This window comes from Bubalus bubalis, chromosome 16 (genome assembly GCF_019923935.1).
Source record: "Bubalus bubalis isolate 160015118507 breed Murrah chromosome 16, NDDB_SH_1, whole genome shotgun sequence".
In the NCBI taxonomy this organism is placed as follows: Eukaryota; Metazoa; Chordata; class Mammalia; order Artiodactyla; family Bovidae; genus Bubalus; species Bubalus bubalis.
Window position 1 is genome coordinate 33,478,331 of NC_059172.1, and position 22,121 is coordinate 33,500,451.

Sequence of the window (22,121 nt, forward strand, 5' to 3'; positions counted from 1 at the left end):
AGGGGGAGGAAAGGGGAAGGGCGGTAAGGAGGGCCATGGAGTGCCGCCCCTCGTCGCTGCGGTTGGCTGGGAGGGGGTAGTGACGTCACATAGGGCCCCTAGAAGTGGGCTGGTGAGTGGCTACATCGGGCGGGGGGTGGGATAAGGGTGATGACGCTCTGCCGAGGCTCCACCCCTTCTCTGGAGCGGAGACACCAAGCCTGCTGAGATTCGGGCCAATCAGAGTGAAGCTCCAGGATGGCATGGTAACTGTTCTACCCTTCCTTTGCCTCAGTCCGCGGGTGGTCATGGGAAAGTTCTCCTGTCGTCCGGCCCTCATTTCCTGCCCAGACCACGTGCAGAGCTGGAGAGCCCGCCTAGGTCTATCTGCGTAGCTCGCCCGCAGCTGTTCCAAGGCCCCCAAACCTGGCCTTCTTGTCTCCTGATACATGCCAGCCCAACATAACCTCTCCCTCTCTGAATCCATAGCATAGACATTGGGAGTGTCAGTGATGCCCTAAGGGAATGGCTCAGCTTAGGGTTTGGTACAAATGACAATTCTTGGGACTTTTTTCCCACCTGCACTTTAGGAACCCCTAAAGTTCTAATTGAAATGATCCCGCCTCCCCTGAGATATCTTTGTGGATCAGCCTTTCCAGCGAGTTGGGGTGATGCTTGGGCAGGCCTCTGTTACAGCTTTGTTTCTTTGTATTCTGTTACTTACTGTCTTATCTTCAGGGCGGGGCTCTTGGAGGTTAGAGCTTCTTTTTCAATTTGGTGTTCCTTTCGCTTGTGTTCCCTGGTGGCTCAGAGGATAAAGCATCGGCCTGCCATGTGGGAGACTAGGGTTTGATCCAGGGGTTTGATCCCTGGGTTGGGAAAATCCCCTGGAGAAGGAAATGGCAACCCACGCCAGTATTCTTGCCTGGAGAATCCCATGGATAGAGGAGCCTGGCGGGCTATACAGTCCACGGGGCCACAAAGAGTCGGACACGACTGAGCAGGTTCACTTTTCCTTTTCCCCCAGGGTCTAGCCCAGAGCAGGTGACAGATTATCTCAAAGGGGTGAGTTGAACATGTTCTGGAAACTAGATCTAGTGACTACGTGGAAAGTGAAAGTGAAAGTTGCTCAGTCTGACTCTTTGCGACCCCATGGACTATACAATCCATAGAATTCTCCAGGCCAGAATATTGGAGTGGGTAGCCTTTCCCCTCTCCAAGGGATTTTCCCAACCCAGGGATCGAACCCAGGTCTCCCGCATTGCAGGCGGACTCTACCAGCTGAGCCACAAGGGAAGCCCCAAGTGACTAAGGGTTCCACACAAAATAGCAGGTACTGTGCTCAGAAAGCAGATCCTATTAGGATAACCACTCCACTGCCCCCTCCTCCTGGGACATTAATACAAGATTGAAATGAGCTTTACCCAAAACATGGATAAAGCTAAATTGTGGGTTTTCAGTGGTGGCAAGGGATTAGAGATACTTAAAAAGTGGAGTGGTTGTGAAGATAAGATAATGGGTGGGAGAAACCTAGTACATTGTAGTTGTTCAGTAGATGCTTGAAGGAAGAAAAAAGTAAATATATGGATGATCAAATAGTAAAGCTAAATTTCTGACTCCAGACACCTTCCCCTAACTCCTCCATCAAAGTATTACTCCTTTCCCTCCACCCTCCCTTGCCTGTGCTCAGCATCAGAAAGTCATTAAGTCTCCCTGGAGGGTTACAGCAACTTCCTCACTGCCCTCCTGAATCTTTGATTTCTCACTTTCCAATCCTCAAACCCAACTCTGTTTAAGCCTTTTCTTTACTTACTTATTTTGATCACCCTGAGGCCAGGTGCACATTAAATGTTTGATGCAGAAATGAGTGAATTACTTTCTTAAGTAAAAGTATGGGATTTTTGAGTCAGAGAACCCTGCCTTTAAATCTGAGCCCAACCATGTATTAGCTGTATGAACTTGGGGAAATTTCTTAACTCTTCTGAACCTCAGTTTTCTTGTCTGTAAAATGGGGATAATATCAGTACTTGCCTTACAGAGTTGTGAGAATTAAATAAAATAAGGCATATGGTACCAGGTACACTGGTACCCTCAATAAATAGTAGGTATTATTTGTATTCTTTAAAAAGGTTAAGAAACTCCCATTCTAAGACATGGACTCAGACACAGACAAGAAGCTCAGAAATGTGCCTTATATGAGTGAGTATTTCAGTCCAGAGTATTAGCAGGTGTGTAGGAGCTGAGCCTCTTAAGTAGTGTATACTTACTGGAAGACTTGAGGAGGAGACATTGGACAAGAAGTGCTCCAGAAGGAATTTCCTATCACCATGGTGATTTCTAAGTAGAAGAACCTCTTGTTACATACTCTGGTAGGCATGTGGCCCACAGGCTCATCATTCCCAGGGACTTCTGCCCCAGGAAGGACTTCTTTGTGGGCCAAGGCTTCCTGGGTCCACATACTCTTACTCTGCCTAATTCTGATAACACCCCTTTTGATTGTCATCATCTTCCTTCTTCCCCTGTAAAGCCAAGGAGTTTGGTGCATGTTCACCAAAGTTTGCTGAGCCAGGTTTTGTCCTGAGTATCAGGAGCTCAGAGATGTCCCTTGCTCAACACTGCACTAACCAAGAGAGACAAAGCTAAGTAAAATCCATTCTATCCTAGGAGCTCCCAGTCTCTCTTACACACGTCCTGAGAACTCACTCTATGCAGCTCTCCAGGGAGAAGACAGACCAGTAAGGACTAAAGAATCATAAAAGAGCAAGAGACTTTCTTCCAGTGAGATGATTCTCCATTTCTTTTATGGTACATTGGAAAGAGCAGTGGAGTTAGATTCAAACAGATGTAAGTTCAGGTCCTAGATCTGCCACTTTTTGGATCTTACACAAATTATTTAATTATCCTATACCCTGGTTTCCTTGTCTATAAAGTGGGCACAACAATATCAATATGATCATAGAATTTGCAAAAGATTTGGCCCCTGTGTGGCACATAGTAAGCATACAGTAAATACTGATTTCCTTTTTCTTTTCCTATAACTTGATAAGGAAGGGTGATGTTTATAAATGGCATATAACTAGATTTATCAATATATAAATCTTTTGTGAATATCTTTGACTTTTAACTAGAGCATTTAATCAATTGCATTTAATGAATTTACTGGTATATTTATGATTTTATCTAACATTTTAGACTTTCTCTTTCCTCCAGATGTTCTGTTTCTGTTTCTCTTCTTTTTAAAATATATTTAAAAAAATTTTTGTTTCTTTGGTAAGAATAACTGCCATTTACTGAGGCCCAGCTCTTTGCCAGATTTTTAAAATTGAGATATAATTTTCATAATATAGCATTCACTCATTTGAAGTGTACAATTCAGAGGTTTTTATTATATTTGCAAGGTTGTGAAACCACCACCACTATATAATTCCAAAACATCTTAATAATCCCAATAAGAAACCCCAGACCCATTAGCAATAATGTCCCATCTCCCTTTCCTCCCAGCTTCTGGCAATTTACTAATCTACTTTCTGTCTCAATGGATTTACCTATTCTGGACATTTCATGTAAATGGAATCATAAAATACATGGCCTTTGTGTCTGACTTCTTTCACTTAGCATAATGTTTTCAAGGTTCATCCAAGTTGTAGCATGCACCAGTACTTCATTCCTTTTTATAAGTAGGATAATATTCCATTTTATGAATAAACCATATTTTGTTTATGCATTCATGAGTTGTTTCCGCCATAAATAATGATTATTCCACTATGAATAATACTGCTATGGACATTCTTGGACAAGTTTCTTGTGGACATGTGTTTTTAATTCTCTTATGTTTATACCTAGGAGTAAATTTGCTATAGGGTCATCTAGTAACTCTATGTTTAACTTAAGGAGCTGCTGAACTATTTTACAAGTGGCTGTACCATTTTACATTCCTGCCGGTGATGTATGAGGGTTTTAATCTCTCCACATCTTTGCCAATACTTGTAATTTTCTTTTTTCTTCATTCTTTTTTTTTTTTTAATTATAGCAATGCTAGAGGGTGTGAAATGGCATCTCACTGTGGGGTTTTCTTAATACATTTCCCTAATGACTAATGATGTTGACCATCGTTTCATGTGCTTATTGGCTATTTAAATCTCCTTTCTTGCAGTCTTGGATTATTTCATTTTTCTTCCTGCATTGGTTTGGAAATTAAATTATTTTTCTATTATTTTAGTAATAGCCTTAGAAGTTACCACATGCATTTCTAACTTACTAAGGTGTGATGCTAATCAATACCTTTATAGGAAGGGTAGACTTTGCTGAGACAAGGAAAAGGTGAATTCCAGGCCAGATGAACAGGGAGGACAGAGATGTAGGACCAGAAAAGAGCCCAGTGTATCCACGGGTGCAAACTGGGACTTCATCTTAGAAGTAATAGGAGCCAAAAAATGTTCTGCAGAACAATGAAGATGTAATTGCTATCTGAGGCAGAGTGGAGCTAGAGCAAAGATGGGTCAGCATAGGGTGAGTAGTTTAAAGCCATCCAAGAAAGATGTCTCTGCCTTGAAAAAATTTCTAAGAACAAAGAACACTCCTCTTCAACCCAGGAAGACTTTCCTGAGGCTGCCTAGGAGGCAGGGCAGAGTTTGGCCTGATGTGGCCAGATGCTTTCACACTGCCTCTGTCTCTGCCACTTCACCCATCTCCAAGCCATGCTCCCTCTGCCTCCACCCTCTATCACCAGCAGTCATTCTTCAGCTGCCTTTCTTGCAGTTCCTAAATCTCTTCTTGATATATCTAAATTCTACCCATCCTTCAAAATCCAATTCAATTAAATCAATCCAGCAAATGTTTTCTGGGCTCCTACTGTATGCCTGTCCTGAACTGAGCTGAGAGATTCAGAAATAAATGAAATAGGTGGAGGTTCTGTCCTTAAATGAGTTGTGAACTATTGCTCATTTGATGATGGAGGAAGGAATATGGAGGGAATAGGCAGGAAGATGGAGGGAATAGGCAGCAAGTTATTTTGCTTTATCGTGGTCAGAGCCCTAAAAAAGGTGCGATGGAAAGCCATGAGAGACTGCCTGTGGAGTGGACAGATCATGGGGATAGGGAGAGATAAGGAGAAAGTTAAGCAGAGTTCCATGTAAGAGGTGAGTATAGTTAAAATATGTGGTGCTGGAACAGAGGATGACCAGATTATGAAAGATGTTCAATACTGCACTAAGGAGTTTGCCCTAGATCCTAAAGGGCATGTGTATGTGCTTGCTAAGTCACTTCAGTTGTGTCCAACTCTTTGTGACCCTATAGACTATAGCCCACCAGGCTTCTCTGTCCATGGGATTCTCCAGGAAAGAATACTGGAGTGGGTTGCCATGCCCTCCTCCAGGGAATCTTCCAGACCCAGGGGTTGAACTTGCATCTCTTATGTCTCCTGCATTGGTAGGCAGGTTCTTTACTACTAGCACCACCTGGGAAGCCCCCAAAGCAATGAGGATTTACTAATTTGCTGCAGGGGCCAGATGTGATCAGTTCTGTGTCATTAAAAGAGCCAATGTGACTGTAAAGGGGAAGATGATGGAGAGGTAGGAGGGTAGTGAAGGAGATCTCCTACAGGGAGCATTCCTTGACAACTACATCCCATATTCACTTCCCCTGTTCTGCTCCACCACCCACTCCACCTCTGCACCACCCCATGCTCCTGGAACAACCCTGAAAACAAATTCTCAGACAGCTTGGACTATCTGGTATGCATATGTGCAAAGGGGATTGGAGCAGTGATCATGGCTAAGGTCTTAAAGATGGTGGTGGTGTTTCAGGCACAGGTCTCCTTGGGGTATGTCTAGGTACCAGGCAAACCAACTGGGAGGTCAGGAGACACTGGAAAGCTTCAACAAAAGCAGCAGCTATTTGGACAATGGACAAATGCCAGTTCAGCAAACATTGAGTGCCTCCTGAGTAAGGGTGAGACTAGATGCTTAGATGCTTGTTCAACTTCTTTCTCTGTAAAATGGCTTTCATCAAACTTAGCTCACCGGATTATTAAGAATATCGACTAAGAGAATGCATATGAAATCCCTGGCACATAGTAAGAACTTATCTTTTTCTTCCACTTTTCCGCATATAAATCAAGTAGGAGTCAGTCTTTCAAACTGACAGTGGAGGAAACAGATTCAGAGAGGATCAGTGACTGCTGAGGTCAGACAATTCAGAAAAGGCTCAATCAGGACAAGTTCCCGCTGTAGCTGACACATCTAGCTGTAGTTAACGTGGTATATTAAGTACCTTCCACATACCTGGCATGTATGTTATCTAATTCTTACAACCCTATAATGTGGATATTCCTAAAACCATTTTAGAGATGAGGAAACTGAGACTCCAGACTGTATGATGGGGAATCGTCCAAATCACCAGATAATTAAATGCCAGTTAGACTGCCTCAAGTTTCAGGCATTAGAGGTAGTCTAGAGGCAGGGAGAAAGGACCCAGCCCCAGGGAATAGAACTTAGAGCCAAAGGAACAGATAAGGGGTTAAGATAGGAAGCAAGGGCCAGGAGCAGGCATGTGTGGGTTGGAGCTAGACAAAGAGGATGACAGGAAGCCCCAAGGAAGAAAACCTAAATTGTTTTCAAAAGTAAATAGGAGTGGTTCTTTCACTAAAGTTTTACTAATTGCTCACTTGCCCTGGGACCTTAAAGGACAGTGTTGGGGAGAATTCAAGTCAAGAAAAGTAGTTTTTAATAAGACACCTTCCTTGTAGATTTGAAGCCCCCAGGAGTGAGCAGGATACCTCTGGGTCCCCCACCATTGCTCAGCTCAGGGCCTGCCACAGAGAGGGCCTAGGCTGAGTAAATGAACAAGGGTGAATGCACGCAAAAGGGCTCTGGCAAGTTAATCAAACCTGGGCCTCTGTTTCCCCTTCTACAAAGTGACGATGATAGCTACCTTGTGGAATTAACAGTATATAGTGATTAAGGGAATGCCCTTAGGTGCTAGACCGAATCCTGGTTCTGACACTTGCTAGCTGTGTGATTAGGTAACTTGGTTTCTCTGTTTTCCATTGGTGAAATGGAGATATTAATAGTATCTACCACATAGGGCTTTTATGAGGATTAAATGGGATAACACATAAAATGTAGAAGAGTGCCTGGGACACACGAGGTGCTCAAAATGTGTGGATTTAAATGGGAACGATGTGATGGAAACAGTGTCTACCTCAGGCATCCTGCACCTGCTGCATGTGCTCAGACAACCCCACATTTTAACTAGAGGAGGGATTACTGGCCCCTTCATCCTTTTCCCTATTGAGGTAGAACGGTCTTTATAAAGGTAGCCACAAGTCCCCCTCAGGGATCCGTCAGGATGGGGAAGGAAGCCCGCGTGGAGGCTGGTTTCTGGGGATCAGCCCTGACGATGAAGAGAGACCCGGGACTGGGCGAAGGAAGGAGATCAGCTCTCTGTCTTACGACAGATGTGACCAGGCGCCCTCTCCTGATCAAGGGCAGGAATAGCTCTGGCCCAGAGTTTCGGGGGTGGGCCCCACGGGATCTCAACTCATTATGTGCTCTTCCCTTTGCTGAAATGCCCCGATTGGGTTCTGGGGAGTAAAGTTTAGGGGAGGGGCGCCGAGGCTGGGGCCGAACTGGTTTAGTGTTTTAAAAGGGCGAAGCTGGATAGCTGGATAATTCGTCTAGATTGGGGTGGGGGTGGATAGACACCGGGGTCAGGAAATGAGAGAATTCGGGGCCTTCCTGAATTAACTGTATGTTCTTTCAACAGGTGATGGAACGCTGCTGAGAGGTAACGTGACAAGGTGGCTTATCCAGCGTGTCAAACCCAGTTGTCCGGGGCTCTTCCGGCTGCCCCCACGCAGCCGGAATTAGTGGGGCAGACCAGGGCTGGATCGGCATGGCATGAGGGGACGCCAGATTAAGGGGGACAGCTCTGGGTCCTGGGCCGCAGAAGCGGGGAGGGGCCAGCAGAGCAATTGGGCTCCGTTTCCTTGCCAAGTTCCGCCTCGAGCGCGCCGGCCCCGCCCCCGCCGTTCCCGCTCCGCCCCGCCCCCTGCCGCTCGCCCCCCGGGCCGGGCCTGGGTTTCCCCCCGGTGCTCCCGGCTCCCGGCCTGCGCCGGCGCGGCCTCTTCGCCGCCGCAGCCTGGGTGAGTATGGGGATGGGTGTTCGGGGCTGCCGGCAGCCCCACTTGGAGGAGCTCGGTCACGCGGTCTGGCCTCCGCAGGGCCGGGCCCCAGGCTGTGGGGGTCCCGCCGCCTGCCCAGGAACCGCTGCTCTCCTCTCCTCGCTGGCTGAGCTGACCCTTTTCCCCTCTGCTTCCCGACATGTGCCCGATGTGCCGGAGTGAGCTCTCCCCGCTTCACTCCGCAGCGACTCCTGGTCCAGATTCTACCAGGAGGGAGGTGCGGGGGTGCTTTGCAACCCCAGAGATGAGTTTCAAATCCCAGCTCTGCCAGTCATTAGCCTATGACCTTGAGCGAGTGTTAACCTCCTTAAGCCTCACTTTCCTCTTCTGTAAAATGGAAATATACAGGCTATAGTGCCTACCTCATAGAGTTATATTGTGAGGATTGAAAGAAACAATGTATATCTAGTTCTGAGCAGGGTGCCTAGTACTCATCAACAAGTGTGGATTTTGGACTGGAGCCTGAAAAGGTGTTTGAGGATCTCTGGAAATAAACTAGGGATACTCCTAGTTTTCAATGAAGTGGTACCTGTGTAGAAAGAAGTTAGAGTTGACTGGGGCTGAACAGCTGCCCTTCAGATAGGGAGCTCCCTGTCCTGAGGCCTGGAAGAGTAGAATGACCCAGTTGGTATGGACTTATTAGTAATCCAGATCACACAATCCCATGTTGTATAACTGTGAAAACAGGCCCAGAGTGGTTAGGTGACTTGCCCAAGGTCACACAGCTAAAAGGGAAGTTAGGTATACCTCCAAGAAATGGAACAGACTATTCCTGAAACCTTATCATCCCCTACCTTTGGCACTGCCTATTCATTCCCTGAGGATCTGCTCTTCAGTTTGGGGGTCCCAGTGATTCCTGAGTGATCCAGAGCAGCTGGCTTCAGGAAGGGATGTTGGAAAGGGGCACTAGTACCATTACAACCACAGAATTTGGATTTGAGCTGGGTGGGGAAGGTCTTTGGGGATGATCCAAACAATGTCAGAATGTGCTTGATTTGGGAGGGCCACCAGAGCCACTTCCACCACTCTCTGGGAAGCGTCTAGCCCCCTGGAAGTACTGGAGCTTGAGCAGTTGCGGCAGGCTGCCTGACAGAGCCTGGCAGAGAGGTGGGTGGAGGAAGATGGATGAGAGGCATATCCACCTGGCATTTTCCAGATTCCAGGAGGAGGCTGGCCTCCAGGAGGTCAGAGTTCTTCCTGAGGGCGGGGCCAGCCAGAGCTGGGGCTTGGTCTCCAGGCCAGGCCCTGGAGTCCAGAAGGGCGGGCTCTTTGTGTATCTGAGTCAGCCATAGTTTGGCAACAGGATGCCTAAGTTCTGAGCACGGCTTTCCCTCAGGTTCAGCATGTCCTTTTGAGAAAGGACCTTCCTCTCTCTGTGTCTTGGTTTCTCCGTCTTTAAAATGGGACAGGGCTAACTCATCTATATAGGATTTGTTTTTTTAGCTTTTTTCCTCCTAGGGACAGTTTCCCCTTCTCTTTCCCCTCCTAACCTGACCCTTCTGCCCAGAGCTCTGGTCCAGGGAGGAGGGGGTCAAGGAAAGCCAGAGTGCAGTGTGTGATGTTGAGCGCCATGTCTCCTCACTGCTGGCTCTTCCTTCTATTTGCTGTGTGACCCCGAGCCAGTCCAGTCCCTGAGTCCTGCCAGTCTCTTGGCCTCAATGTCCTCTTCAGTGCCCTAGGGTTGGGGCTGGACTAGGATTGCTGGTGTATACTTGGCTGGTAGTATAAGGCCTGACCCTAGATATCCTCATCTCATTGGAGGGGGGCAGACCTCAGACCTTACCTGGTTTCTGGAGGAGAGTGGACAGGCCCCTGGGGACTGGGAAGCCTCCAGAAGCTGACCAGGCAGCTCTCTTCAGCAAACAGCAAGCCTAGGCTAGCACCAGGCCTGATGCTGCAAAGCCTTTCAGTCTCAAAACACGTGAGGCAGCGGGTGGGGACAGGCAGGGGGTTGGCATTCTGCTGGCTTCCATGGAGTCCTTGCCATTGTGGACTGCGGTGCAAGTACACAGAGCACACAGAGCCTGGGAAGGGACTGAAGGTGCAGAAGGGTCCTGAGCCGATGGATGAAGCTGAGAGAGCCGATGGGAGGCCCTGAAACATGGAGGCTCCAAGGTCTGGGGGAGGAGATGGGCCATTCTGACCACTGGGAGGTTTTAGGATTGTTCCTGAAACAAGAGAGACTAGTTCAACCAGCTCCTGTCAAGCCAGGCATAGGGATGAGAAGTTTTCCTGGCTTACTCAAGCTTCATCTTAGCATAGATTGGGTTCATTCTTTCCTCTGAAATGGAGGGTGAATGTTCTCACGGGAGTCTGAGTCCATCTTCCTAGTCCTGGGCAGTAGCTGTCCAAGCTTAGGGGCTCGGTGGCTTCCTTCTCAGATTCCCCCCACCCCACAGCTAAACTGAGGACTGAGCACAAGGGCTGGCTTCCCCACTGAGTACCAGCCTCACTACCTTGGGCCCTGACAGCACACCACTCCATCCCCAGGTCTGACAAGATGTACCAGGTTCCACTGCCGCTGGACCGGGATGGGACCCTGGTCCGGCTCCGCTTCACCCTGGTGGCCCTGGTCACGGTCTGCTGTCCGCTTGTCGCCTTCTTCTTCTGCGTCCTCTGGTCCCTGCTCTTCCACTTCAAGGAGACTACGGCCACACACTGTGGGGTAGGGTTTGTTGGGGGGGGGGGGCATTGATACCTTGTATTCAGGCCTAATCAGATCTGTTTTGAATCCTGAATCTCTTGTAACAGAATTAGCCGTCACACATTACTGGGCTGCTGGCAGTGCCTGCAAATGGAGGTCCCAAGGACTAGTCTCCCTCCACCTTTCATGGAGGTCATTGGGGGACAGGGTCCCTAAAGTTGGGCAGCTCCAGAACCCAGAACACAATCCTTACTTCACAGAGGGGCAGATTCAGCAGCCCCAGGGTTTTCTGGAGGGTAGAGAATAAGACTGGGCTAGAGGGCACTTGGGGCTTCTTAGTGTGGCTCTGTTGTGGGCTGTGCCTGTCTCCATGGGAATGTGATTATGTAAGTGTGTGTGTTAACTGTGAGGGACATGACTATAATGGCTTTGATTGGGGTCTGTGTGTGAGAGAGACTAGATCTGTGCCTGTCTGACTGGGGACCTGATTATATGTATGTACATGTGTTTTCTGGGGTAGGTCCCGTGACCTCTGAGGTTGTCCATATACCCTCTTGGATAGGGATATGGGATGTTGGGCTAGAAAGAAAGTTGTGAGTTCTTTCTCTGTAGATTATTGTAGTAAATGGGGTAAGACCTCTGTGAACCTTTATTATCTTCCTAGTTCATCCGCTGACTCTGTGTTACTTGAGACTCAGGGACAGCCTCACTTTCCCCATGTCTAAAACAGGGTTGAGAATTCCTGTTCTCCTCCTTCTCAGGGTTAGTGTAGAACTCCAGGTAGAGGAGATGGGAAGATGGTTTGGGAAATATGAAGCGTGAGGAGCAGAAGGAGGAAGAGGAAAAGGAGACTGTCAAGTTGGAAGACAGGGCAGGAGAGAAACTTAGCCAAGGGTCTCTAAGTGGGAAAGACTACATGAACCCATGGACTAGCCTCACAGAGAGCTCAGAAGGCCCCCAAATAGCTGAGCTTCCCACCTTCGTATAAAGAGCATCTGCTCGAGAATATGGGGTACAACCACGACTGGGATCTGACTGGCAGGTGTGGGGGCCCACTTTATTTATTTATTATTTACAAATAAAGGAAATCAAGAATATCCTTCTTCTTGATTTGTCAGTGGGTGGATATGGGCCTTGAGTTGGCAGCCAGTCTGGTGAGACTTAGAACTAGGAGCCATCAGAAAGAACAGGACTGGAAGAAAAAGGGATGACCAGTTGATCTGAAGCGGATGATCAGAAAGGATTCATCCAACAGCCTCTCCTGACCTGGTTCTCACTTTAGATAATGCATCCAGTATTCTTTTACCCTGGCCAACTCCTCTTCATCTTGCAAAACCCTTCTCGGGTGTCTTTTCTTTCCGATAGGCTTCTCTAGCCTCCATGGGGCAAGCTTAATCACTCCTTCCTCTGAGTGCTCGTAGAACTGGTGTTCTCTCATACAGTTCTGTCACACTGCATGTGTGTCTCTCTTTCCTACTAGGCTGGGAGCTCCTTGAAGGTGGGCATTGCGTGTGAATCAGAAAGTATTTGTTGAATAAACGGATAGGACACCCACCTCCCACCCCAACACACAGCAGCCCATTGTCCTGGGAAAAGGAAGGCATGATATAATATAGTCATAGTCCATACAGAAAATTATAATATTTGTATGGCATATGGAGTTAGACGGAATAGGGTGTTTGCTCTGGCCCTTGTGGCAGGCTCCAAGGGATAATGGGATCAATAACCTCAGCATACTTATAACCCATTCTCAGCATACTCCTTGGGGAGCTAAGGCATACTGGAAGGGTACTGGCCTCTCTTGGGCAGGACTAGGCCTAAGGACCCCAGGGGTATTTTGTCCCTACTCCTTGGGAGTACTGTGATGGATCCACGTGGAGATTTTCATATATGATCTGGATTTCTCACCCAGATACTAAAGAAGTATCTTTAGTCTGTAATTAGATGATTTTGCCTCTGCTTGCATGTCCCCAGTGATGGGGGGTGGGGGGCTTCTCTCCTTTCCAGGCAGTCAATTCCAAGGAGACTTAGTTACTAACAATTAGCAAGCTCTTTCTTACAGTGAGCACACCCTCTCTTTCTGGTGGGTATCTGTCCTAGCTCTGGCTCTGCTTTAAGACCCTTGGAGCTACTTTTTCCACCTGGCTTCCAGACAGCCCTGCAGAGATGGGAAGGCAGTAATGCAGGGTCCCTTGAGTTTTCTCTTCTTAGGTAGCGTGGTTCCAAGTCCGTCAGGCAATCCTTACAAGACATATGCCCCTGGGCTTAGCCCAGTTAATCACTATTGTCTTCGAGGCCCTGATCTGGGCATAGCACTTCCTATGGCCTGGGCAGTTCAGCCCAAAACAGGACTGTTCTTTTCCTGTTACTGGCTGTTAGACCTCTGTGAACGCAGCCTGTGCTGCCACGAGGTGTTTCTGCACAGGTGCAGGCCGGACACTGATACTGCATGTTCAGCCCCCTCCAGATCTCTTTTGGACCCTGAATCTATTGTTTAAGATTAGCTAGCTCTCTGATGGGCCCAGCAGACATATTCAGTCCTGCTCAAACACAAAGGGGCTAAATCCTATTCTGCTTTCTCCCTTTCCCTTCCCAGAAACCTGCTTACATCCCTGGACCCAACCCTCAGAAAAGTCCCCACCCCCATCTCTGGCAAAGGAATCTGCTGTGGGCTGACCTTGGCCGCTATCACTTCTTACCTTTGCAGAGTGTTCTGGGATTTATGACACGGCCTTGTTGGTCCTGGGAAGGCTGTGTGCCTCAGCAGGCGTGGAGATCTGGGCACTGTGGGCGGGAGGCAGGCCCTAGGGAACTGAGGGTGGGACCCTGAAGTCTTAGAGCAGTCTCAGTCTGGCTACAGCCCTCAACCCAAGCCCCGGATCCTTCAGCACCCAGTGTGAGTGTCGCTTTGTGCGCCTACCCCCACCCCAATTCCCCGAAACTGAGCTGGACTAGTGTGGACTGGGGTTCCCTTAATGGAGGGAAATCTGATTCCCATGGGGAGATTTGGTTCTAGGCCTTTTAATCCAAAGCCATCTCCATCTGCCCCCCAGAAGGAAGCCCAGCTTGAAGGATCATGGTGGTCAAGGGGAGTTGGGGAGGGCATTCTCTGTCCAGGGGAAGAAGGGAGCAGAAAAAACCCACCCCCTCAGTCTAGGTCTCTGTTTCCTGGGTCTGGCCCAGCATGGCAGGCTCAAGCTGAGCAGAGAAGAATCCCATGACCCCCAGATTCCTGAAAACCTGGAATTGGGTGACATGGTCTTCTCAGAGAGGAAGAAGATAGAACTCTGGGCCACCAGAGAGACCCTGGTATCTTGGGGGTCAGGGTACTGCTGGCCTGAGGCTTAGATCATTCTGAGCCTGGGGGTGGGATGGCTGATAGCCTGTGGTCCCATTGAATAGGTTCTGGGCCCTCCCATTGTTCCTAGTTGAACTTGGGTGAAGAGCAGGAATGTGGTCAGACAGGGTCAGTAGGAGAGCTTGGGCCACTCTGAGCCAAGGGTCCTTTGTCTGGGTTACTTGGCTTGAAGAAGGCCTTGGCTTGGAGACTTAAGCTGTCAGGTGGCAAGAGGCCTTAGTCCTAATGTTTGATCCTTGCATAGTTCTGGGCCTTGGTCTTCCCTTCTGTGATATGGGACTAATAACCCTTCCATCCTCTGACCTTTTCCTGAGTGGTTATGAGGGTCATGGGAATGAGGCAGGCCATCAGAACTCCCATGTCCAGGCCACTGGGAGCCTCGATTCTCCAGACTCTTCCAGAGGTGAACCTACAAGAGCAGTGTGCCAAGGGGACTCCTATGAGCTGACCCTGCCTCTCTCTGCTGTCCTGGCCCTTCCACCTTGTACCTCCTCTTCTGCATTTTCTTTTTCCTTTATGCCCTTCCTACTCTTTCTACTCTGCCTCTTCCCTGTCCTCTGAGGAGCTAGCTCTAGAAAATGCCCCACTTTCCCAGGCCCAGGTATCCCCACCAGGCCCCAGGTTGTGTCCCTTGCCCTGCCTGAGCACCACTCCCTACAGGATGTTCTCTGCGGCCTCCCAGCCCTTGGACCCCGATGGGACCGTGTTCCAGCTCCGCTTCAAAGCCATGGTCTCATGGGTCATCACTTTCCCTGTGTTCGGCTTCTTCTTCTGCATCATCTGGTCTCTGGTGTTCCACTTTGAGTACACAGTGGCCACTGACTGTGGGGTGAGTGCCAGGCTCCCCAGCACCTGGGTCAGGGCCAGTTCAAGAGATGGCAATAATGGTAGAATGTCCGAGTCAGAGAGAAGGCAGGGGGTGAGAGGGGAGGGGGATAAAAGGATGGTTGTGGCGGGGGAAGTCAGGGGGTGTGTTTTGGGGAGAGAGAGCCAGGGAAAGTAGAGTCACAGTCCTCCAAGACTAGAAGAGGATTGTAGAGGGTGCAAGGTGGCAGAAGGGGAGGAGGGGGAAGGGAAGAGAGAGGGAATAGGCAGGAGAGATCTCGAGAGGGAGAAGAGGGCTGAAGAAAGACCAGACTGGAAAGGAAGCCAGGACTATGGGCTAAGATGAGGCCAGGAGTGAGGAGAAGTAACGAGTGGCTTTAGCCCTGACAAGAGGTCTGACCTGAGAAGACCCCAGCCCTGCCTTGGGTTCTTCTAGCTTGGTTTCTCCTCTGGCAGTCTCAGGCCCCACAACATGTATCCTCAGAGCTCTGCCAGCTGGAAACCTAGGAGCCCCTGCTTCTAAGAGCAGTCCACCAAGCCTTTCCTGAGGGCCCAGGGGGACACAGGTTCTGTATCAGGGGCATGGAGTTGAACATGGACTTGCCCTTAGCATCTTATTCCTGCAAGAGACAGACTTAGGCACAGATGTTCCCAGCACTGTGAAATGAGATTCCTTCTGTGATAAAAGGAGCACAGAGATGGTGGGTTCAGAAGAAGCTCTTGACCCAGCTCAGAAATCAGAGACTTCCTTCCTGGAGTGAGGGTCGGGGTGGGGGAAGGGGAGTGAGGGTCCGGGTGAGGGGAGGGGGGTGAGGGTCCGGGTGGGGGGAGGGGAGTGAGGATCCGGTGGGGGTGGTGTGGGTGGGAATTGTTGCTGTGGGGGTGAAGAAGGATTTTCATGAGTGCCAGGTTGACAACTTTTGATTTTATCCAGGGGACAATGGGGAGCTTTGGAAAGATTGTAAGCAAGAAAGGGACATGATCAGATTTGAGGTTTAGAAGACCATTCTGGCTCCTGCGTGCAGAACAGATTTAAGGGCAGCAGGGCAAGAGCAGGGTACAGGGGTTTGGTTCATGGTACAGGAGGTTCCAGAGCTGAGATGGGGACTATGAGGTTAGAGACGAGGGGATGGAGTTCAGAGAGGAGTAGCAGGTAGTTCTGATAGAAATGGGAGCTGTGAACATATAGTGGTTAGTACTCTGCATTGTCATAGGAATAGGAGTTTTTATCCAGTTGGCAAGGGATGGGGAAGAGGATGGGTGGTAGGAAATAAAGAAAGGTCATCCATAAAAGTCAGGGGACTTCTATCCAAGGGCAAAAGAATGAATCTCTAATGGTGAAACATGACATGCTATGATAAGGAAGTTTTTGGACCCTCTCCCTTTACACCATGTGAATTTCTGATCTGCTGCCCTGCCATAGATCCACTGAGTCATGTCCTCCAGGCCAAAGGGTTCCTACTCTTGGGGAAAGGAATTATGCTCCCATCTCTCAGTACCCTTAGCTCTGGGCTTTTTGGGGAGGGGGATTTGGGTACTGTGTACCTGGGCTCTGATAGCTTCTCTGTTGCTTGTTGCTGGCATAGTTGGTGAGTGGGGAATGTTAATACTTGGGATGGCAGGGGTGAATATGAGTACCTATACCTGATTGTGTGTGTGTGTGTGTGTGTGTGTGTGAGAGAGAGAGAGAGAGAGAGAGAGAGTTTGAGTGAGTTGATGAGGGAGGTAGTTCTTACTCTTTGAATGCTGTGCCCACCCCTAACCTGAGAGGAGCTTGCAAGGATGGGATGAGTAGCCACAGGGCCCTAATTCTCTAATCCTCCTGAAGCATTCCCCCAAACTCTGTATCATCTCTACCCTTTACCTATTTCCCAGCATCAGTCAGGACTCTGGGCCCTTGAGTGCTCTGGGCTCTCCCAGCCAAGCCTTAGATGTTGGTACAGTTCTCCTTAAAGTAGCTGAGGTTGGGGCAGGTGTTTTCAGAATGAATATTCTAGGAAGTGAAGACAACACTCCCACTAACCCTACACAGGGGACCTACCCAGAGAAGCAGGAAAGTCAAGTGAAGAGGCTTGGAGGTCTCAGCAGTGTCCAGTGCAGATATGACTCCCACCTGTCACTCAGAAGCCGGCCTTCCCATGGTCAGTAGCCACATGCTGCTGCTGCTAAGTCGCTTCAGTTGTGTCCGACTCTGTGTGACCCCATAGACAGCAGCCACCAGGCTCCCCTGTCCCTGGGATTCTCCAGGCAAGAACACTGGAGTGGGTTGCCATTTCCTTCTCCAATGCATGAAAGTGAAAAGTGAAAGTCAAGTCGCTCAGTTGTGTCCTACTCTTCGTGACCCCATGGACTGCAGCCTACCAGGCTCCTCCGCCCATGGTATTTTCCAGGCAAGAGTACTGGAGTGGGGTGCCATTGCCTTCTCTGCAGTAGCCACATAGATCACACCTTTTTGGGCAGGCTTTTCAGGAAAGTTTGTCTTCTGAAAGCCATTGCTTATACTCACTGCAGATGCCTTGCATACATTATATTTAGTATTCACCATCACCCTGCAAGGCAGGTGATATCCCTATTTTGCCAGTGAGGAAAAGCTCAGAGAGGTAAAGTGACTTGCTCAAGGTCACCCAGCTTAGAAAGGCAGAGCTGGGATGCACACCCATTGCCTCCAAGCTGCCTCATCACTGAATATCTGAGACTGATCTTGAGCTTTGGTATCTCAAGTTGTACCTTGAGAGCATCACCCTCTCTCTGAAAGCTCTGCATTCAGCTGCCTCTGACAGTGCTGGGGGGAATCCATCTCCTTTTCTGTGAAGGCTTGAGAAGGCTCTGGCTGGTCCCATCCCAGGCCCTCCCCGGCCCCGTGAGCTTCTTCCATCATTGCCTGCCTTCCCAGCCACCCTGAGATCCATTCAGCATCCCCACTGGCAGACAGGAAGGGATCTTCCAGAACTCCATCTCTGAAGACTGGTCCTGCTATCATCACAGCAGGGTCACTCCCTCTCTGGGTTTCTGGGCTCTGGTACTGCTCTGGCTCTTGTTGAAGGTCTAAAAGAGTCCACAGAAAGTGTGGGCAACAGACTGGTAACTTCCATAGTTATGGAGTCCTTTAGAAATGCAGATTTTCAGATTCCAGAGTTTCTGCATTCTCACACAATCTCAGATGAGTTGTATGCATATTAAAGTTTGAGGCCTTAGAGTCGAAGAGACTCTTTAGGCATTGGAGTCTAAGAGTCTAAGAGATCTAGAGTCTAGAGTCTAAGAGATCCTCCTCCCATTCAAGGTCTTCCTGTTCCCATCAAAACTACTGTTTACCTACCCTGCATTCTCTCACTCTCATATAAACAACACACCAGTCCTTGCAGTTGTGTCATTATCTCCTCCTTTCTCAGCTTCAAAGAATGACATTCCATTTCCTTAAGAAATGAGGAATTCCAGGCTTTGAGAAAAATGGATGAGAGATATACATAAGAACAGGGTCATTTTCTTAGACTACACCAGGTTAGGAACACCCACTTTCTTCAACATGATCAGAATGGGGGTATTCTTCTGGCCCAGCTACCTTGGGATCTCCCAGCACCCTCTATTGCCTTGCTACCCCTGACCGGAAGAACAAGTGAACTGAAAGCAGTCAGGAAAGGCTCGGTTGGGAAGTGAATCCAGCTCTGTCCCAAGGAGGCTTAGATGTTTCCATCCTTGGGACTGAATCTGGGATGCTGGGCTCATGGACCCTCCCACAGTTCCTTATCCAGGTCACAGCCCTGTGCTGTGGGCTCAGAGAACATCTGAACCTGGCTGTAGCTTTCGCAGCCATCTGTAGGGAGATGGAGACCGTCCCCCTCTGCACCCACATGAACCCCAGGTTGGCTGGGGAGTCAGAACCAGGCATAGGAGGGTCTGGGATTTGGAAGGGGAGGTCTCCCTGGAGAGCTGTGAGGCTTTGAAGGAGGACTTCCTGGAGGGAGGGGACTGGAGCAGAACCTTCTGAGTGTTAAGGTGATTATTGGAAGAGAAAGATCTCAAGGTGGGCGGGGCATCAGGGGGTCAGCGCCCAGATGGGTCACAACTCTCTAGGTGCCCAATTACCTGCCGTCGGTGAGCTCGGCCATCGGCGGAGAGGTGCCCCAGCGCTACGTGTGGCGCTTCTGCATCGGTCTGCACTCGGCGCCCCGCTTCTTGGTGGCCTTCGCCTACTGGAACCACTACCTCAGCTGCACCTCCCCGTGTGCCAGCTACCGCCCGCTTTGCCGCCTCAACTTCGGCCTCAATGTTGTGGAGAACGTCGCGCTGCTAGTGCTCACCTACGTCTCCTCTTCTGAGGACTTCAGTGGGTGTCCAGACAAGGGAAGAAGGAGCGGGGAAGGGTTCGGGGAAGGGATGTCCTTGCCTCCTCCCTGCCCGGGACCTCCCGACGTGGGGCTTTGGGTGCTCCCTGCAGGGCGTACTCCCATCCCTCCTCTCTCCCTCCAGCCATCCATGAAAATGCTTTCATTGTGTTCATCGCCTCATCCCTTAGTCACATGCTCCTCACCTGCATCCTCTGGCGGCTGACCAAGAAGCACACAGTAAGTCAAGAGGTACGGTCTACCCCTAGTGGGGCTCCAGGCGGCCCAGAGGACAGTTAAGGACACTCGTCCTCAGGATGTGGGTAACGGTGAGGTGGAAACTGGAATTCTGTGGCGAACTGGGGCTAGGGCTGGACTTGGGGACGGGGAGGGTGATGGGTCAGAATCTGGGGTGGTTTGGGTAATATGAGGAACTGGAGAACATTTCTAGAAGAGATGGAGGCTCCATATGGGAGTAGAGGGAGGGCCAGCACCTAGGCTGCAGCAGGTTAAGAGCACTGAGTCCTGGTCTGTGGTCTGTAATCATTCCAGTCTTACTCCCACCCCCTCCCCCCTCCACTTCTCTTCTCCCCACAGTATCTGGAGGTGTTGGGTTGGTAGATAACTCCAGGTAACTTACTCTGTCCCCCTGAAATGGGAGGGACCCACTGCCTCATTGGCCTCATTACACCCCCAAATGCAGGGCTATGAAATGCCCATCATTTCTGCTGCCCATGCCTGTGTCCCCTTCCATGACTAAGGATGGTTAAGACTCAGCCCAGGAGTTGGGGCCAAGAGGGGAGACTGTCCACACACATCTAACAAGCTGCAGAATGATCACAGAGCTCATCCCCTAGGACCGCAAGTCCTACAACTGGAAACAGCGGCTCTTCATCATCAACTTCGTCTCCTTCTTCACGGCTCTGGCTGTCTACTTTCGGCACAACATGTATTGTGAGGCTGGAGGTGAGACCAGGCGAGGATTCCTGGGTGCTCACAGTGGCTCTGGGATGGCTGTGATGCTTCCTGTGTCATGTGTGATAGGGCAATGATCTTGGGGGCTGCCGGCCATTGTGTTCCAGACTCTGTGTAGTGATGCTGCGGTGGTGGTAGTCTAGCAAGAGGCTGCTGGAGGGTAGAGAAGGAAGCTGATCAGGCCCTGTTCCTTGTGTCCTTGTCGCAGTATACACCATCTTTGCCATCCTGGAGTACACGGTCGTTCTGACAAACATGGCGTTCCACATGACAGCGTGGTGGGACTTCGGGAACAAGGAGCTGCTCATTACCTCCCAGCCTGAGGAAAAACGGTTCTAAACCCTTCTCTCCTCCTGCTGGGGAGGAGGCCCACTGCCCAGAAACTAGGAACAAGATACCACTCTGGCCTCCCCTCACCCTCTGTGTCCTCTCTGAGCCCTACTGAAGCTAGGGGAGAGGGGAAGGAGGGAGGAAGGGCCCAGGACAAAGTTTCACCCAGCCCTGCTGGGTTCTTCTTTCCCCCATTCCACGTGTAGGCACAGAGGCCTTTAAGCAGCACCACTTGTACCTGAGAAGCCCCAAGAAGCTGAGCTGGCAGGAGAGCTCCACCATCTGGTGCTAAAAAAAGTCCTGAGGTTCATAACCACCATCCGGTTCTTGGCCTTTACATAGCCACCTCTCGCTGAGGTCAGGGACCACTGAGCAGCGGCTGCTACCAGAAAACCACAGCCATTTCTCCCCATGGGGTCATTCACTTGACTCATGTGCTAATCATCTGCTCTGCACATTCAGGCCTGTGACCACAGGCCCTTGCTAAGGTTGCCCAGGTGTCCTAGTCCTGACTTCACCTCTGATTTGGTGTGTGCCCTTCCCTAGCTGTGCCTCCATATGTCCATGTGGATGAAGCGGGGGTGCAGTGGGGGAGGGGGGCTGTATGATTTCCAAGGGCTCTGCCATTCTGCTTCTCCCTGTGGAGGTGGTCTGTAACTAAAGGATGACCTCCAGAAAAAGCCCTGACACATGTATTTCCCTTCCCTTGTGAAATTGCTGACTTAAGACTTCCTCTTTGGCAAAGGTGCCAGGTAGCGGGCTCAGAGGCAGATTCCTGCCCCGAAATGGGCTCTCTGGTGTTTCTCCCCATCCTCCCTCCTGCCTTAGGCCCTGTACTCTTTGGGTTGTACATTTTATTTCAAAGGGAAATAAATTTTTTTTTGTCAACAATCTGGGCTAGGCTTACTTGTTTGGAGGCTCATCTCTGTTTCATGGAACTGAGGTGGGGAATAGGCTCCAGGACAGAGGGAATAGTCTATGACCAGTATGATTCTATGTGGCATCCCTCCCTGCCCCACCCCAACCAAACACACACTTAGGCCTTGGACTCTCCCACAGTCTAAGCCGATTTTGATGAGCAGGAGTGAGTTTCTCTGCAGTGACTCCAGGCTTGGAAGCTCTGATACCTGGGAAAGCCTTCAGTTCAGTTCAGTTGCTCAGTCGTGTCCGTTGAGGCAAAGGCCTGAGTGCTAGCCCCAACTCTGTCAGTAAAGATTTGTCCCCCTGGGGGTATAAGGAGACAGTTCTCAGGGCATGACTGTGAGAGCACCTACCTGCAGGCTGATGACTCAGCCTCTCCCTTTCTGAGCCTTAGATAAGGAAGTTTTTCCTCTTGCTTTGCATCCCAGACAACTGCAGAATCTGTGGCTGGGCCCCAGGACAAGACTGGGGCCCCTCCAAGGGAGCCCAGAGCTTTGTTAGGGAAATTGGGGGGTGGGGGGACCACAATGAAGTCTATTGTCCCCTATCCCCTCTTGTAGGAAACAAAAGGCTCCCAGTCTCTGG

The 22,121-nt window shown here is 49.9% G+C and overlaps 1 protein-coding gene across 14 annotated transcripts; it reads left to right on the forward strand.

Moving 5' to 3' along the window:
* Positions 1-131: 131 nt before the first annotated feature.
* PGAP2 (post-GPI attachment to proteins 2) lies at positions 132-21,506 on the forward strand. 14 transcript variants are annotated; one of them, XM_025266486.2, is made up of 8 exons: positions 132-245; positions 7,744-7,764; positions 10,652-10,826; positions 14,824-14,992; positions 19,060-19,312; positions 19,456-19,562; positions 20,168-20,276; positions 20,494-21,506. In XM_025266486.2, exons 3-8 carry the CDS (start codon positions 10,693-10,695, stop codon positions 20,622-20,624), a joined length of 903 nt encoding a protein of 300 aa, XP_025122271.1. In that variant the 5' UTR covers positions 132-245; positions 7,744-7,764; positions 10,652-10,692; the 3' UTR covers positions 20,625-21,506. The 14 variants fall into 14 exon arrangements, with proteins under 14 accessions (XP_025122271.1, XP_025122275.1, XP_025122272.1 ...); XM_025266490.2 differs by lacking the exon at positions 14,824-14,992 and having other exon boundaries at positions 139-245; XM_025266487.2 differs by lacking the exon at positions 132-245 and having other exon boundaries at positions 7,557-7,764.
* The last annotated feature ends 615 nt before the right edge of the window (positions 21,507-22,121 follow it).